General features: G+C 35.3%; 1 protein-coding gene and 1 long non-coding RNA gene across 4 annotated transcripts in view; one reads left to right on the forward strand and one right to left on the reverse strand.

Annotated features, from left to right (window-relative positions):
* Positions 1-18,896, forward strand: part of HMCN1 (hemicentin 1) — a 455,928-nt gene that overhangs the window by 382,505 nt on the left and 54,527 nt on the right. For all 3 annotated transcript variants that reach the window (XM_017524525.2, XM_017524527.2, XM_017524530.2), the window contains exons 72-84: positions 751-892; positions 1,907-2,051; positions 2,706-2,833; positions 3,143-3,299; positions 4,877-4,998; positions 5,345-5,509; positions 7,080-7,187; positions 7,863-8,000; positions 8,128-8,262; positions 11,389-11,658; positions 13,974-14,164; positions 16,569-16,782; positions 18,388-18,522. In XM_017524525.2, coding sequence (XP_017380014.1) covers positions 751-892; positions 1,907-2,051; positions 2,706-2,833; positions 3,143-3,299; positions 4,877-4,998; positions 5,345-5,509; positions 7,080-7,187; positions 7,863-8,000; positions 8,128-8,262; positions 11,389-11,658; positions 13,974-14,164; positions 16,569-16,782; positions 18,388-18,522 — 2,050 coding nt within the window. The remainder of the gene's footprint in view (positions 1-750; positions 893-1,906; positions 2,052-2,705; positions 2,834-3,142; positions 3,300-4,876; positions 4,999-5,344; positions 5,510-7,079; positions 7,188-7,862; positions 8,001-8,127; positions 8,263-11,388; positions 11,659-13,973; positions 14,165-16,568; positions 16,783-18,387; positions 18,523-18,896) is intronic.
* The window catches only part of LOC108301276, a 29,405-nt gene continuing 12,495 nt past the window's right edge, over positions 1,987-18,896 (reverse strand). The window contains exon 3 of the long non-coding RNA XR_005199442.1: positions 1,987-2,060. This is a non-coding gene — a long non-coding RNA (uncharacterized LOC108301276). The remainder of the gene's footprint in view (positions 2,061-18,896) is intronic.

The following is an 18,896-nucleotide window of genomic DNA, read 5'->3' on the forward strand; positions in this document are numbered from 1 at the left end:
CTGCCCGGGAATTTCCTAGTCTGTGGGCAATAAAAACACGGCGTCCACTCACCCTCTGCGCTTTCACTGGGAGGTGCAATCCTGAGCTGTTCCTAAACGGCCATCTTGGATCCTGACTATTTACTTATATTTTAAAATGTTAGAGCACAACATTTTCCTCTAAGTTAACCAAAGTTAATTAGGAAGATTTCAGTTGTAAGTGACAGAATTCAAACTCAAATCAACTTATATGAAAAGTAAAAACCAAAAGGACATTTATTGGCTACAATAATTGGTGAATTTCCAGAGGCTCTAACTATACATGAGGGATCTCTCCTTTCTCTGAAATCTTAACCCTACTTGCTTTGCCTTAGATTTGGGGCAGGTTGTTTCCGCATGATAAAATTGTCACTAGGCTTAGGTCATCCTCGCAATCTGTGATTCTAGAAAAAAGGGCACACCTTTTCCCCGACACTGCCAGCAGAGTCTAGAGGAGGTCTCTGGTAGGTCTGACTTGTTCATCTGCCCATTCTTGAATGGATCATATTGTCAAAGGAACTGGGGATACTGCTTCTTCCTTTGACTTAACGTCACTCATTAAAACAGTTTCCAGAGATTTTTTTGATACTACAAAAATGGTGGAGGAGCAGACAAGCATGCTGACAGACAGCAGCTTCACCGTTTACTATTATTACTTTTGATGCTGTGAAATAATATATATTCTCTTCTCCTGACATTTTAATGGTAAATTTATTTTCTTGCTGAATCCAGGCAACACCTCGAGTGCGAATCCTATCTGGAGGGAGATACTTGCAAATTAACAATGCAGATCTAGGTGATACAGCCAATTATACCTGTGTTGCCAGCAACATTGCAGGAAAGACTACAAGAGAATTTATTCTCACTGTAAATGGTAAGAAAAGATATTCATTGTTTCATTTAGAAATCTAACCAAGGGCATTCAAAGAGATGATAGCTTTTTCATATGAGCATACTAAATGAAGCCGTGTGCTATCTTACTGCTTTTGAAAAAGGCAACATGTAGTATTTGTATTAGATCTATATTGCAAATTAACTCAATTTCCAAAAAACATAACTGGAGATATTTTACTCTTAGAGAATATGTCCAGCTGTTATTAGCAGATCCTGATGTTTTGTGTCATTCAGAATCAGAACCATTGAGGAAGTCAGTACACGAAATCACTGGATAACAAATGGCCCATCATTTAGTTCACCTTAATTGATGGTGGCTGAGAGTACATATGTGCCAGACAGAGACTGTCATAGGACTGTAATTCTATTAAATATGACATCTAAGTGCCAACATTTGGGAAGACAATGTAGACTTTCCCCAAAACAGTCTATTGGATATTTAATATATAAAATTTTACAGAATATTGGGTGACCCACACAACTAATATCTCTAATACTAAAATTAAAATTCAGGCTGTCTATTCCCATATGAACTTAATGATCAATAAAATGCAGCTCTGAAAATTGCATGATTAGTCACAGATGTGTTTTTTGTTAAAACAGCCCACTTTCTGTTCTTCATTTAAAGTGAAGCTGTTCCAGGGTTAACATTCTCTGACCATTATTTGGCCAAAGAGAAATAAGAAATATCATCTTTAATTTGCATCAGACTAGAGCTGACTTTTATTCAAGCCTCTCGTACAGCAAGCCAGATATCATACATCATATTCAGCATTTAAAATTCCCCTCCCTATCTACCCTTTATTTTTAAACACAAAGTATCTTGAGTAAGACTTCAGGAATTAAACCTCAATTCTATTTATACTAACCTAGATTCGTGTAGACAAAGCTATACATTTGACTCGAAGCTCACCTCATGTTACATCTTCAGGGTCTTCATGCAGCCTGTTTTATTTAGCATAACCGAATTTTTTCATGTGCATCCCTTGTTCAGTTCCTCCAAACATAAACGGTGGCCCCCAGAGTCTTGTAATTCTTTTAAATAAGTCAACTGTATTGGAATGCATTGCTGAAGGTGTGCCAGCTCCAAGGATAACATGGAGAAAGGATGGAGCTGTTCTAGCTGGGAATCACGCAAGGTAACAATTCTGGAAAATAAGAAAAATACTGTAAGACCTGAAATACAAATTCTTAATTTTTTTTCCTAGTGCACTATTTTGGTCTCATTATGCTTAGAGTGAATCATTTCATCTTAGTATTTTATTTATTATTTTTCTGAGATGGAGTCTTGCTCTGTTGCCCAGGCTGGAGTGCAGTGGCATGATCTTGGCTTCAAGTGATTCTCCTGACTCAGCCTCCCAAGTAGCTGGGATTATAGGTACGTGCCACCATGCCCAGTTAATTTTTTTTATTTTTACTAGAGATGGGGTTTCACCATGTTGGCCAGGCTGGTCTCGAACTTCTGACCTCAGGTGATCCACCTGCCTCAGCCTACCAAAGTGCTGGGATTACAGGCATGAGCCACCACTCCAGGCCAAAATTTAGTGTTTTAAAAGCATAATTCCTAAGGCTTATGTCTATGTAATGATTATAATCCACTCAAGATCACAAGCCCATCTATGCACCTTTGCATCATGTCCTTTTCTTCCATCAATGGTATTGTAAACCTGTGTCATCTGAAACAGGAAAAAAACTGAATGGATTTCACCAAGTGTTTAACACTTCCCTCAGACAAAATATGAATAATCCAAAAAGGCTGATTCAGAGGACTTCACTTGTGATTTCTCTTGCAGATATTCCATCTTGGAAAATGGATTCCTTCATATTCAGTCAGCACATGTCACTGACACTGGACGGTATTTGTGTATGGCCACCAATGCTGCTGGGACAGATCGCAGGCGAATAGATTTACAGGTCCATGGTAAATATACTTTTATAGACAACATCCAGTCTCTGTGTCAAATGCTCTTTGATAGTCTAACTAGTGAGGTCATAAAGACCTTGACACTGAAGGCTAGTTAAGCAATTTACATTATATTATAAAGAGTCAACCCCCAAGTTTTCTCCTTTGTATAGATAATATTATCACAGCACTGTTAAAATTCACATAACCTTGTTGTGCTCATAACTAGGAGGCAAGTTAATCACTCATTTCAGTTCAGTAGATACATTTTGAATTGCATACTATTTGCTGACTGTGTTTCCTTCTTATTTGGTGACGTTGTCTTAGTTCCTCCATCTATTGCTCCGGGTCCTACCAACATGACTGTAACAGTAAATGTTCAAACTACTCTGGCTTGTGAGGCTACTGGGATACCAAAACCATTAATCAATTGGAGAAAAAATGGGCATCTTCTTAATGTGGATCAAAATCAGAATTCATACAGGTAAGGATAATTTAATCAAAACCCCCCACCAACTACTTGGAAACAGTTTGTAATGAATCAGCATTTTAGTTCTATCAGTGGGGTCAGCTAATATATAGACTATAACAAATTAGCTAGTAGCGAGTGGGTATTTTTTCCTTAATATGGACTTCGTTTTTCAGCCTAAAATATTTTTCTGAATTATAGGTCAAGTTTGCATACACATACCCTGTGGATGACTGTCAGTCATTAGATTTACATCCTGCCTTAGGTGTTCAATACCTTTTAGAATTTTATAAAGGCAAAGAATTAAAACATCATTTTATATAAAAGAAAAACTATTCTGTAAAAGTAGATACAAGCGTTAGTTGTAGACTAAAAGTCAAATTTTATACCTTAAAATACAATTTAGATATTGGCAGAATGTGTAGGGAGGAAAAACAGCATTTTCTCCATTTTTTCTTTTGCCTTTTTCCAAGCTTTACTACCATAGTTAATAATACGGCAATATCTATTTTTCAAAGGCTAAACTTTAAATCACTAAGAATTTCTGATGTTATAGGTGAGAATCATTTTTTGTATCTTACCTGAGCTGTTAGATCATTACTCTGTCAAACATTGGCTGTAGTCCTAAAAGCAAAAGCTGTCTTATGTCCACTTTGACAAAAATCAATTCCCATACCCCAGGAAATATGAAACTAGGGGTGCTTCAGTTGAAATTCTATCCTTTCTCTCTCTTTCTCACCCTTTTAATCTTTTGGCATTGGGAGGTTCAGTGACTTGAAAGTATATACAATACGGAAAATGTGCCATGCTTTTGAATAAAAAGTATGTTAAATATGTTTTTATTAGCGTTTTTATTAAATCATTTCTATTCTGTCATTCACAGTGTGAAGTAAAATAGATAATTCTTAGACCTATTTTAAATCATACTAAACTTCCTAAAATTTGAAGTATTCTAAATTTTAGTTTCATACACACACACACACACACACACACACACACACACTTGTTCAAAACTATATATATATGTATATAGAAATAGATATTGCCATATTATCTAAAAGGTAGCCACACATTTAATGAGACATGCGAAGTAGGGAAAAGGATGAGACACACAGACCCACTCATTAGCCATCTGCCAATGGAAATAAACAAATATCAACCTGCTAGGTTATTGTGAAATTTAGAGATAATTTATCCAAAGCATTTAAGATGGTGCCAGGAGTGTATCTGATGCTCAGTAAACAGTAAACAGTGGCTGTTTTCAGTGTTATTGTACTGTATTTCTCCTAAAAGAGCAAGGTCTATCATGATATGAGCATTCAGAGAATATAAGATTCCCTCTTGAGACAATCCTTCCAACAAATACTTCCTGTAAATTTTATATCAAGTTTGAGGCTCTAGAAAGCTACTACATAAAACATAAACATATAATCTCTAATGCATAAAATTTTCTTCAGGTACATGATGTTAATTTTAACATGAGGGAGAAGTACTGTTTTCATCAATTTTCAACATGGTATCATCTTGAACTAGCTGGAAAAGTGTATGAAAACCTACATATAGTATCTCATGCTTTGAAATCTGTCTTCTAGGCTCCTTTCTTCAGGTTCACTAGTAATTATTTCCCCTTCTGTGGATGACACTGCAACCTATGAGTGTACTGTGACAAATGGTGCTGGAGATGATAAAAGAACTGTGGATCTCACTGTCCAAGGTAGAACTGGCTGGGAACACGGATTGAAAGATGATAATACTACACTTCATCATTCCGCTACTTTACAAGAGGGATCCCTTTTCTTTCCTTTTTTAAAAAAATTTTATTTTAACTTCAGGGGTACATGTGCAGGTTTGTTATATGGGTAAATTTGTGTCATGGGGGTTTGTTGTACAGATTATGTCATCACCCAGGTATTAACCAAGAAATAAAAGGGAGGTATCCCTTTTCTACTTACTAACTTTCACTTTCAGAGCACAAAGAGGATTATGGTAATTCTTTGGAAACCTTTAAAAGTTGGAAATGTGTAGTTTTTTTTTTTTTCTTTTTGTTATTGTTGTTTTAGTTCCACCTTCCATAGCTGATGAGCCTACGGACTTCCTAGTAACCAAACATGCCCCAGCAGTAATTACCTGCACTGCTTCGGGAGTTCCATTTCCCTCAATTCACTGGACCAAAAATGGTATAAGACTGCTTCCCAGGGGAGATGGCTATAGAATTCTGTCCTCAGGTAAGACCAAGCTCAGTGATTTCACTTCTATTGATTGTATTAGTTATTGATGCACATCCTCACCTGGCCTTTGTTACACCAGAATAAAAGAATAAAACATGCATGCATTCTTGGACTTAAAAATCTGGAAAAAATGCAAATAACATAGGAAGGGGATCTAGGGAATGGAAGAGAAAGAAAGAAGTCTGGAAACAAAATAACAATATCTAAGACTGATCTGAATATAATAAACATGATCACCAGTATTTATGTGTATATTACCAAACCTAAGGGTTAATAAATTCCCTAGTTTCCTGTGAGTGAACCACACTTCTTTCATTGGTCAAATAGAATGTCTCTTCATTTATTAAACATTTAGTGCCTAAGACAGGAAATAGACTCTACTAAGACTCTGGAACTATGTAACTAAAACAGGGTTCTAGGTTTCAAGGCTTTTCAAATTGAATATGTAGGCTGAGTGAGTCGTGAGTTCTATGAAGGAAAATTTTTTATAGTGGTAGTAACTATCATTTATACAATTTATAGTATGGAAGAAAAAAATCACCTAAACAAAGTATAGGTGATTCAGATTGCTGTTTCTAAAGCTTATTCTACACTGGGGAAAAACACTAGAGATAAACTAAAGTAGCAACTAATATCCTGGGACTTTATGAGTATGTGCATATTATTCTAAGAGAATTTGTAACAATAGAAGGCAAGTAGTGGAAAATTCGTTCCCAGGATGCAACTTGGCTTTCAAGAAAAATTATTTTGACTATAGATTGGTAGCAATTCAAATCATAAAATATTTTAGAATGAAGTACTAGGCTAAAAAATCAATTTAGAACTTTCTCAAAATATTAATCCCAGCAACTTCATTCCTAGGTATTTACCCAAAATAAATGAAAACATTTGTCTACACAAAGACTTATATGCAGATGTTCATACAGCGTCATTAACAGTAGCCAAAAAGTGGAAACAATTGAAATGTCTATCAGCTGATAAATGGATAAATAAAATGTGGTATATCCATGCAATGGAATTATGTTTGGCAATAAAAAGGAACAAAATACTGACAAATGCTGCAGCACATGAACCTCAAAAACATTATGCTCACAGTGAAAGAAGTCAGGCACAGATGATCACATACTGTATGATTCAACTTATATGAAGTGTTCAGAAAAGGCAAATCTGTGGAATCAGAAAGTAGATTAGTGGTGGGCTAAGTCCAGAATTGGGAGTGGGCAATGACTGCAAATGAGCACCAGGTTTCTTTTGGGGGTGATGGAAATATTTTAAAATTAGATTGTGGTGATGTTTGCATAACTCTGTAAGTATAGAAAAATCATTGACTTGTGCATTTAAATGAGTGACGCTTATGATATGTAAATTAAACCTCAACAAAGCTGTTAGTAATAATTTAAAAAGTACCATGCTAGGCACTTCAGGGAATACAAGTATGGATATAAGCAAAGCACCACCATGCTAGTTGCAGAAAACACACAAAAATGAGAGACAAATTTTACTGAACTAAAAAAACTGAGATACAATTTATATCAAAACTGTTTTGTTTTGTTTTTTTCCTTTTTAGGAGCAATCGAAATACTTGCCACCCAATTAAACCATGCTGGAAGATATACTTGTGTCGCTAGGAATACAGCTGGCTCTGCAGATCGACACGTGACCCTTCACGTTCATGGTATGGAAGGCTATTTACTCATTCAAAATTTGCTGGGTTTGGGGAGGTTTTAAGTCACATTTATTCTGAAAGGGTATTTATTCTGAAAGAGCTATGAACCAAAGTAATATCTTGAAATTATATACTGAAATTTATAATTTCAGTATATATTTCAGAAAATTTATACTGATATATCTGGTATATATCTACTAGTATATACCAGATATACTGATATATATCTATATAGATATATAGTGATATATATACTGATATATATACTGATACATATCTGACATATATACTGATATATATCTATATAGATATATATATCTATATACTGATATATATCTATCATTATATCTGGTATATATAGTGATAAGCCTGGTAGATATTTTTAATACACTAAAAAAGGCACACAAATGACAAACCACTCAAAGTAGCTCCAAATAACTTTTCTTCTTGGATTTTTACAACCTATTCCTGATTCTAGTCTTCCAGTGGAGTTCTTCTAATGGAAACTGGCTACTGTAGCAAGATTCAAAGAATGCAGTGTGGCCAGCATTCACTTTTCTCTTGGACAATCAAATCACTGATATTTTAGAATTATGAATTTGGGTAATTTTAAGCCCATCACTATAATAGACATGGTTTCCATTAACTAGTGCTATTACTTCTTTTGTTGATTGGCTTTTATAGAGCCTCCAGTCATTCAGCCCCAACCAAGTGAACTACACGTCATTCTGAACAATCCTGTTTTATTACCATGTGAAGCAACAGGGACACCCAGTCCTTTCATTACTTGGCAAAAAGAAGGCATCAATGTTATCACTTCAGGTATCTACCACTGTTTCTATCAAGAAAATCATAGCACATCAGTGTTTTCCAATTCAAATCAGTATGATTGTTTTTAATGAAAAGGGTTTTTTGTTTTTTTTCACCTGCTTTTGTAACTGTGATGTAGGCAAAAACCATGCAGTTCTTCCTAGTGGCAGCTTACAGATCTCCAGAGCTGTTGGAGAGGATGCTGGCACTTACATGTGTGTGGCCCAGAACCCAGCCGGTACAGCCTTGGGTAAAATCAAGTTAAATGTCCAAGGTACCTAAATAATTCATCTCTGTTTTCAATTCAACAATGTTTGTAACCATGTATACTAAATATTTACATCTCTAAAATGATTATGCTGTGTTCCTCCACAGTTTTCAACATTCTTAGTTTGTATTATCCTATTGGTTATATCACTTTTATGAAGAAGAAAGTTTAATGTGTTTTGCTTTGTTTGCCTTTGTTTATATAAGGAAACTCAGGCATCTAATCCTATTTTGAATTTCTATGAGCCTCCTTTAATACCCCATTTCACTATAGCACATGTATAATATGATTGTTAAAACAATTCTCTACAGCACTACCCTGGATACATTACAAAACACTGGATTATAATGTCCCACTTAAAAAAATCATAATCGCAGTTAAACCAACTTGATGGAAAAAATTATTCTAAAGAGAAAACAAAGTATTTTTGTGTTTTCCATTTAACTGATATTTTCTTGGTATAATTTTTATATCTTGCATGCGCTACTTTTGCAAATAAGAAGTGACCTAGAAAAAGGTTTCAAGCTACTGAATTTGAATCAGCTTAAATTTCTTATAGTGCAGTTTTCCTATGGTAGGTTCATGAATATCGTAAACCTCACTTTCCTGCATATTATAAATCTAACTTGTTTGTATTTTTCAACACTTATTCAACATCAATAACTGGAAACATTGAACATTACAGACATGACCCTTCTCTTATGGTGTTTATACTCTGATGGAGAAGGAGAAACTTTAAACTACCAGATAGAGCAATTAATGATCAATTCTGATGTATGTTATATAGAAGAAAAACAAAAGACTGAGATGGAGAAGAATAATGGGGATAGGTGGGGACCACTTTAGATTAATGGTTAGGGTAGGTTTCTCTGAGGAATTAACATTTAAAGTGACCCCAGAATGATGAGCAAGTGTAAGCCACGGGCAGGTTGGTGGAGTGTCCAAAGGAGAGAGGACAGCATGTGCAGTGACCCCAAGTCAAGAGTGAAAAAAGAAAATATGGCAGTGTGGCTAGACGGTGGTGGACAAGCACAAAGCAAGCAAAACATAAGGGAGATCAGAAAAGGAGGCAGGGCCCATGAATGCATTACGTGGCGTACCCTAGGAAATGTAGATTTTATTCTCTGTGCAAAGAAATTTTTTGAAGGACTTATCCAGGACTCTCATTTCGTTTTAGGAAGACCCTTTTTGCAGCTTTTGGTAATGGCTTAAAGAAAGGGCAGGACTGGAGTTAGAACTGTCACACTTATCTGGGTAGTGTGTTATTTTCCAAGAGTGAAGACAGGAGCATGAGTTGCAAAAGTGAATGAGAAAAGTGATGAATTTATGTTATTTTGAGAGAGGTAATTGTTAGGATTTCTGATGAATTTGGTAGGTTAGGAAAAGAGAATTAGTGAAGCTTCCTGAGCTTCAGACTTGAGCTAGTGAGATGGTAGTGCCACGTTGGAATGCAAGGGGAAGAACTGGCTTGGGAAGAAGGAAACTGCAATTTCTGTTTAAGTATATTAAACACGGGAAACTGCCGGGCGCGGTGGCTCACACCTGTAATCCCAGCACTTTGGGAGGCCGAAGCAGGTGGATCATGAGGTCAAGAGATCGAAACCATCCTGGTCAACATGGTGAAACCCCGTCTCTACTAAAAATACAAAAAATTAGCTGGGCATGGTGGCGCATGCCGGTAATCCCAGCTGCTCAGGAGGCTGAGGCAGGAGAATTGCCTGAACCCAGGAGGCGGAGGTTGCAGTGAGCTGAGATCGCGCCATTGCACTCCAGCCTGGGTAACAAGAGCGAAACTCCGTCTCAAAAAAAAAAAAAAAAAAACATGGGAAACTATTAGAAATCCTAGTGGAGATGTCAAGTAGAGAGTTGAATATATATGAATCTGGAGCTCATGAGAGAAGCATAGTGTAAGATAAAAATTTGGAAATAATCAGTGTTAAACCCACAAGACTGGATAAGATCATCAAGGAAAGAGAATGTGGACAGACTGCTGAGGAGAAAGCCCTAGAACCATGCATTATTTACAAGTCTGAGAAAGGAGAGGACACTGGGAAATAATACAATGGGGAGGGCAGGGATATCGCTGGAAAACTTAATGAAAGCTAGGGGAGGATAGTGTTTCAAGAAGAGAGTGAACAGCTTTGTTAAATGCAGTTGAGTCAAGTAGGATAAGGACCCAAAAGTATTCATTAGTTTCAGCAACACAGAGGTCATAGAAGAGAACATTTTTAGATTTGAGGAGTTGTTTCTTCATGAAATGATTGAAATTATTGACATGGGAGAAAGGGACAAAGAAACACATTAAACAACCAAAAGCATTTCAACATTCCAAAAGCAACCAGAGAGAATTGCTTCCTCCAGAGGCACGAAAAATTCTGAATAGACTGTCTCCTTGTGGATACAAATGTAATGGTGAGCACAAATTCAACCAAATAATTTTGTTGCTATAATCTTAATATGATTATTCATAGTTCTTTTATATGCCTTTTTATAGTGATGCATTACAACTACTCAATAGAATATCCAGACTAATACCTAAGTGGTGATCAGCCTATTATAAACCCTTGGAAAGGAAATCCTTATTATAAGCCCTTTTATAGGTTTCCAAATAAGTGGGAAGAGGTTTACCTATATGATTATTTTCCATGATCTACTTATGTATTCATTCATTCAAATAATCCTTTATTAAATATAACCACTGTATATAAGGCATCATTCTAAGCTCAATGGAAATACATAAGTAAAAGTATCTGAGCAGTTGAGTATTTTCCAAAACTTGGCGTTTATTTTGGAAGTTTCAGTACCTAAAGTAAATCACATAATTTATGTAAGTTAAAGAAAATACTTTTATTGGTACAGCTTAAATTTTCTAGATATGCAAGCCCTCATGAATATATGCTTATCTCCTTATTTAAAATTGACTATCAATCACTTAACATTTGTTAGGGACTAGTTTTCTGAAGTGTGTCCAAATTACTTTTTTATTCCCATGAAAACAAGGTGTAGTGCTCCCTTTCTAATGATATAGTGAAGTCAAGAGTTTATTTCTTATCAATATTTGCTAGAGCAGTACTGTAGCATGTAATTTGCACACTCACGCTTTTAAGATGAAGTTTGAACTTTATATTTTAGTTCCTCCAGTCATTAGCCCTCATCTAAAGGAGTATGTTACTGCTGTGGACAAGCCCATCACGTTACCGTGTGAAGCGGCTGGGCTCCCACCGCCTGACATTACATGGCATAAAGATGGGCGTGCAATTGTGGAATCAATCCGCCAGCGCGTCCTCAGCTCTGGCTCTCTGCAAATAGCGTTTGCCCAGCCTGATGACGCTGGTCAGTACACGTGCATGGCAGCCAACGTGGCGGGATCGAGCAGCACCAGCACCAAGCTCACCGTCCATGGTAGGTTGTTGAACATGACTTATTGCAGTCTGCTACACTACCATGGCAAAGAGAAAAGGCTGCTAAGTGCAAATATGATGGAAGTCAAAAACCCTTAAACTCAGTAATCCAAAGTGTGTGGAGGGGTGTGTAGGTGCACTTCAAATCTGTTTTCTGTAAGCTGTGTTTACACGTGTGCGTGTGCACACATATTTTATTAATATTTCCAGGATTTTTAATGTGTTGCTGGTACCCTCTCATATTGTGATGACTTGGCTTATGCGGAGTCTGTGTTTTGTGACTTTTCTGCTTTACTTCTCAAGCTTCAAGTCATCTTGGTTCAAAATGAATCACCGTATGACCTACACTGTACTGTTTGACCCTAATGAGAATTAGGAGATCTATTTGATTCATTAAAGTGGACAAATATTTACATGTACATTTTTATAACAGAAATACATCCTGTTTTTGTATTAAGGCAACTAACAAAATATGGAAAAATCAGCATTGAAATATTTTTAGTTTGTATTGTGTATTTTAACTAAGGAAAGAATCCCTATTAATATCAGTGGTAGGAAACAATAGCAGATTAAACTGCTTCCAACCTCTATTTTCAGAAGTAATTTTTATTATAATAAGGAGTTTCTGCTTTTTCATTTTTCAGAAATTTGTGAAAGCTGTTTTTATTTTTCAAGAGTATTTGAATTTTCTATAACTTTGTAGTAACAGAGACCATTTCAAGTGGAAACATTTTTGGTTGAATACATAATTTAGCCAAAATTAAAAATCACTATTTTTGAGTTTTCCAAATAACTCCTCTGCTTTCAGTTAATGTAATTAAACTAATTCATGTACACTATCCATTTGCCTTCAAATAAATAATACTCCTTCTTTTCAAGTGTCTGTAAAAACTTTACCAAAATTTACCATATACTAAACAACAAAGAAATTAATGTTTCAAAAAGGTAAACCATAATTTCTACCCACCATGAAATAAAGCTAGAAATTTGTAATGAACTTTTAATGCCAAAACCCCAAACCCAGACAACTTTAAAGAACACTCTTCCAGCCAAAAACTAGATCAAAGAATATTTTTCTATTTTCAGATGATTTAGAAAATAAAGACACGACATATCAAAATGTACACTGTGTGGTCAAAGCTAAAATCAATATAAAGACATAGCCATAATTCTTTCATTTTTAAAAAGAAAGAACTGAAGTAAATACACTAATGCTGCAAATTTGTATCTTCTAACAAAAGACAAATAGCAACCCAAGGAATCCACAATAGAGGATAATGAAACTAGAGCATGAATTAATTAAAAATGAATATTTGTGATGCATCATTGAGCAAAATCAATGTTTGTGTTTCCCAAATTATCTGTAATGTTTATATAATGTTTGTATATATAATCATATAATCACAAAGGATAAAAAAATTGACTGCTATTTTAATTGAAAGCAGTTAATTTAACTGAAAGTAGCTAATTAAAGTTGATATGACAATTTTATTTTTGCTAAGGCTGACTGTTCTCCTGTCACTCTTTAAAATGTCATTAAGGTAGGTTCCCTTCTATCTGATTTGTTTGAATAATTCCAAATTGATTGTTTTGGGAAGGGAGTGTATTTCTACTTTTGAGCCAAGAATTCTTAATACTTTTTGTCTTTTCTTTAGAAGTAACTATCTTACTTCTAAGTCCAATAGAGTATTTTTTATTACACTAAAATATTCAGTTCATCTCTATGCTGCCTAAATTCTAGTTAAAAATTGAGTCCCAAGAAGTATTTGCTACTATAATGTGCAAAGTTATAAAGTCACTATGAAAATTTCCTCTGACAGTGTAAAAACTGAATTAAATGTCTTGGTCTGGTTTACATTCATTGTAACATGTAAAATACTGCCGTAAGTATTTTTTTCTACAGGCACTTTGTGACATTCGATATTGGGTGAGTGTTTTGTAGTGTTTTATGGTGACTATTATTAGTTCCTCTTCACAATATTATCTCTGAGACAAATACAGCAGTTATACAACCATAGAAGCATTTCTTGGTTTGGTTGTTTGTTTTACTTCACTACAATAAACAGAAGTAAGTCAAAGATGGAAAAGTCAGAAAGCCAAATAAAATATAAAGAGCTTCCACCCAGTTCTGTCATTTGCTCAGAAACTAAATGTAAATATATTCAGTAAGTTCAAATACATTAGAATTATTGCTAGTACCAAAAATGTGCTTGCTTTCATAGCAGGAAGCAAATCAATACCTTCAGAGATGTTCATTTTTAGTATTTCTAGCAGAATTAGCCTCAAAAGAATTTTTTTTGTGTTAACTCTTCATAGTACCACCCAGGATCAGAAGTAAAGAAGGACACTACACGGTCAATGAGAATTCACAAGCCATTCTTCCATGCGTAGCTGATGGAATCCCCACACCAGCAATTAACTGGAAAAAAGACAATGTTCTTTTAGCTAACTTGTTAGGAAAATACACTGCTGAACCATATGGAGAACTCATTTTAGAAAATGTTGTGGTAAGTTTAATGGCCATGAACAGATACATTAAGCCAGATTGTAAATTTGCTGTTATACTTTAGTAATTTAGCATGAAAGTATATTCTTTAATAATTAAAGAAAATATTCTTGGGACATTAAAGAAAATATTAAATATTTATTTAAAAATTAAAATATTAAAGAAAATATGTCCCATGAATGAGAATAGTATTTAACAGATAACAGGAACTGATAAATGCCCTCCTTCTGAAATTATTTTATGTTTGTGGAAATATATGTTGATCAGGACAAATTTTAAGTGCCTGTGCCATATTCTGTGCTCTTAACTTTATATGGCAATAATAAGCATCTAAATAATTGTAATTTTTATGCTACATTTTCAATTATTTAGTACTTCGAAGCAAAAAAAAAATGTTAAACTTTTTAAAAAAGAAAAATAGTCTATAATATGTGTCTTAATGCAATCAGAAGCAGTCATTAATTCAACAACTATTTATCGAACAACTAGCACTGGTTAGGCACTAGGAATACATCAGGGAACAAAAGAATCAAAGATCTTTGCCCTCATGGAGTTTATTTCTAGAGGAAGGAGATGATAAAAACTAAGAATAATTTTAGTCAGAGGAAAATAAGTCAGAAGAAAAAAAAAAAGGTGGCATGAAAAATAGAGAGGTCAAGGTGTCAGGAGTTGGAGTAGTGAAGGTGACAGTTGTAAACAGGGTAGAGTAAGCCCTCTTTGGGAAGGTGACATTTGAGCAAAACTTGAAGGAAGTGAATTAGCCAAGCAAATATCTGGAGGAGCAGACCGGGCCAAAAAAAAAAAAAAAAAAAAAAGGGCCGGGCGCGGTGGCTCAAGCCTGTAATCCCAGCACTTTGGGAGGCCGAGGCGGGTGGATCACGAGGTCAAGAGATCGAGACCAGGCAGACCAACATGGTGAAACACCATATCCACTAAAAATACAAAAAAAAAAAAAAAAAAAAAATAGGCGGAGCAAAGAACTTGAAGTGGAAACATGCCCAGTATATTTGAAAAACAGGAGGCCAGAGAAAGCAAAGCAAAGAATGAAAGGAGAAAGAAGTCAGTGAAAAATGGAGGCAAAATCATGTCGAGTCTTACAGGTCATTGTAACAATTTTACCATTTACTCTAAGTCAGAAACCACTGCAGGTTTTTGATCAGGGGAGCCATATTATCTGCTTTACATTTTTAAAGGTTATGTTGGCTGTTGTGATGAGAATAGATGGTAAGGAGACAAGGACAGGAGCAGCAAGACCTGTTGGGAAGATGTCTGGAGGCAGATAAGAAATGATAAAACTCAAACCAGGGTGTTAGCAGAGAAGAGGCAGAAGTAAGGTTCTACATATACTTCGAAGCTAGCATTTTCTGACAGATTGCAAGGAGGGTGTGAGAAAAAAAAATAAGGGGTGACTCAAATGTTTGAGACCAAAGGTATGAATGATTGGATGGATGAAATAGCCATCAGCTAAGATGGTGAAGGCTACAGGTGGTACAGGAAGGGGCCATTGGAAGGAATTGGGAGCTCAGTTTTGGGGCATGAGTATGAGTTTTAGGCATCAGAGCAAGGAGTTAGAAGAAGAAGTTCAATAGAATTCGAGTTTGTAAGAAAGTATCAGTATCTAGGTTTGAGATACTGGTAGTCATCAGCATACAGTTGGTATTTAAAGCCATAGCACTGTATGAGATCACCAAAAACTTGAGTACAGATATAGAAGAAAAGAGGACCAGAGGCTGAGCCCTCTCGCATGCCAACATTAAGATGTTAATGTTGAGGGGAAGCCAGCAAAAAAGTTGGAGAAGGAGAAACCAGTGAGATAGGAGGGAAAGTAGGAGAGCGTAGTGTCCTGGAAGCCATGTAAAGGTGGTTTCGCATAGAAAGGACTCATAATTGTGTCAGATGCTACAAATGCATCAAGAAAAATGAGTGCTGAGAGCTAGCCATTGAATTTAGCAAATGATGCCTCAGAATTGCAGGTAATAGTGCCCTTTCTCTTACCATTTCCTCTGATGCTTCTGGTGGTCTTTGGTACCACCTTACTCAGAGAGCCAATTAAGCTGCTGTCAAGTTGCTGTCAGCTTTTGGGATTGTTCGCTCTTTATTTGTGCATTGCAGAGCAGCAATACACTTGATATCTAGTAAACCACAGAATCTACAGTTTTTGAAATCTTACCACTGTAAAATGATTGTTATTGTTCTGAACGGTATGGGCTTATGTTTAAACTCCTACATATTTTAAATTATGTAATGCAAAAGCTAACCTGATGGTTAAAACTAAAAGATGGACATTTAAATCGTCTTTGGATATGAGAGTTCCTTGAGGGCCTAGCTATGCAATCTGATGTCTTTTACATACTATGATATATGACTATGAAACTTTAAATGCTACGGTTTTTTTTTAATTTTAGCTGGAGGATTCTGGCTTCTATACCTGTGTTGCTAACAATGCTGCAGGTGAAGATACGCACACTGTCAGCCTGACTGTGCATGTTCTCCCCACTTTTACTGAACTTCCTGGAGATGTGTCATTAAATAAAGGAGAACAGCTACGATTAAGCTGTAAAGCAACTGGTATTCCACTGCCCAAATTAACATGGACCTTCAATAACAATATCATCCCAGGTTGGTCATTTAATTCCCAAGAAGTGAAAAAGTACACGTATGTAGAACTCTAGGCCAGGCTCTGTTTCCTCCAGCTGTGAAAATTAATTGAAGAGTAACAAGTGAAGAATTGACTGCTTTAAGTTCTGTAAAATCTGCCTCTGCTTGGATTTTACCCTCTACCTAATATGTATGTGTTGTTCCTTCTTTTGGAAGGATAAGTTGAACACTGGGCCATATGTTGCGGTTATAAGTAGCTTTTTTAACCTAAATATAATTCCCTCTACCCCATGAGAAGGCAGTATTGTTTATATAGGCACCTAAACTTACCCAGCTGGACCTCCTTCATCATTGATCAATGGATTAAGATGGCCACTGTTGGAATCCTGAAGATTCACTTAATTTTACAGAGAAGAATTCTACTTCTCACTGTTTGCATCAGCCTCTATTACAGTGTAGATTAATTTATGTAGAAAATTTCTACACTTACAAGTTAAGTTCATGTCTAGAACCCAGGAGCATCCATCCCTGGGTAAACAAATATCTACTTATTAGTTAGCCTTTGTCATCAGCATAAAGACATTGTCAATACTGAGAAACTATCCTACCCCAAAATGGAGTTCTGAAGTATTACATTATCATCATTTACTAAATCTCTTGCAGAAAAGTAGTAATAAGCTTGAGGGTTTTTTCCTCTTATAAAGTTATGTTAATACTGGAATTTATCAGCTGTGTTACCTTATTAACAACAATAGATCTCACTAAGGAAAAGATTAAAAAGTCTAGTCAATATTGTTTTCTGAAAGTGCAGTACTAATTTAGCTATTTAACTTTTAAAGCTTAATTTTCCACTTAATATTAATCAATAAAAGATTTTTAAAAATAACTTGAATGAGGAAAGCATGCAAGGTAAGCATACGTATTTAGATATGAACTGGTTTCATTAGAATTTTATTTTGTTTTAGGATTAGCACATTTACCTTATATTTTCTTCTAAATGTTATACATTCTTTATAATATTATAAATTTTATAAAAATTACTATCATACATGTTTAAATAAATGATCCGCCTTTGTAAATACTTAAACACCATTTATGATTTATAGATAAGTTTAAATTATGACAAATTTGACCATGTTATTGCCTAACTAGCATACATTTTCATAATTTTCCCCTTTGTCCTGCCAAGTGAGTTGAATTATAAGCTGAAAAGGTTTTCATGTGTTTGATGCAAATTGTTTGGTAGGAAAAGTGGTAGTGAGATAAATGAAATGGAAAATGTAATATTTCTGAATGAAAAATTTTTGAAACTCAGACCACGAGCCAGCTTTAAGCAACACATTTAGATGAAAGGTTTACTTTAAACCTAAAATAATTTTTTAAAGATGTTTGTTTTCATTCTCTTTTCCTGTTCTTTCTGCTGTTTTTTTGATCTTCAAACAAGTGTCTATAGATGTAGTAAATGGCTCAGGGGAAGAAATCTGTGGGAAAGGCTCTCTTCTCCAATGTCACCTTTTTGGTTCAGTTGCTGACCTACTCATAAATCTAATGTGCAAAATACTGAGCTGTCGTGAAATTTTTCCTAGGTTACTGAGAGGCGTTTGGGTTGTTTCTTGTTTTCCTCAGCCCACTTTGACAGTGTGAATGGACACAGTGAACTTGTTATTGAAAGAGTGTCAAAAGAGGATTCAGGTACTTATGTGTGCACCGCAGAGAACAGCGTTGGCTTTGTGAAGGCAATTGGGTTTGTTTATGTGAAAGGTAGGTAAAAGCGCTCCATTTTTAATTTATAGTGCATTCATAATGAATGGCTAAAGTTTTGGTTTTCTATTATATGGTAATACAATATAACTTCAGTTTTTAATCCACTCAGTCCTATTTCACAGATATGCAAATTCATGAGAAAAAAAATTATGAGCATTCGACTCAAAAGTAGGTAAGAAGCAAGTAAAGAGATCATTTCACACAAAGTGGAATCATCCCCTTAGAATAATGAAATTGACAAAATTATCTGGCAATTTAGCATGAAGAGTTGATTCTGGAAAATTCATGAGGTTTTAAAGTGGCTTTCTTCTCCTCTTTAGTAAATTATTTTTAGTAGGTCAAAAATCACAAAGAAATTATCAGCACTTACT

Source organism: Cebus imitator, unplaced genomic scaffold (genome assembly GCF_001604975.1).
Source record: "Cebus imitator isolate Cc_AM_T3 unplaced genomic scaffold, Cebus_imitator-1.0 Scaffold33, whole genome shotgun sequence".
Taxonomy (NCBI): Eukaryota; Metazoa; Chordata; class Mammalia; order Primates; family Cebidae; genus Cebus; species Cebus imitator.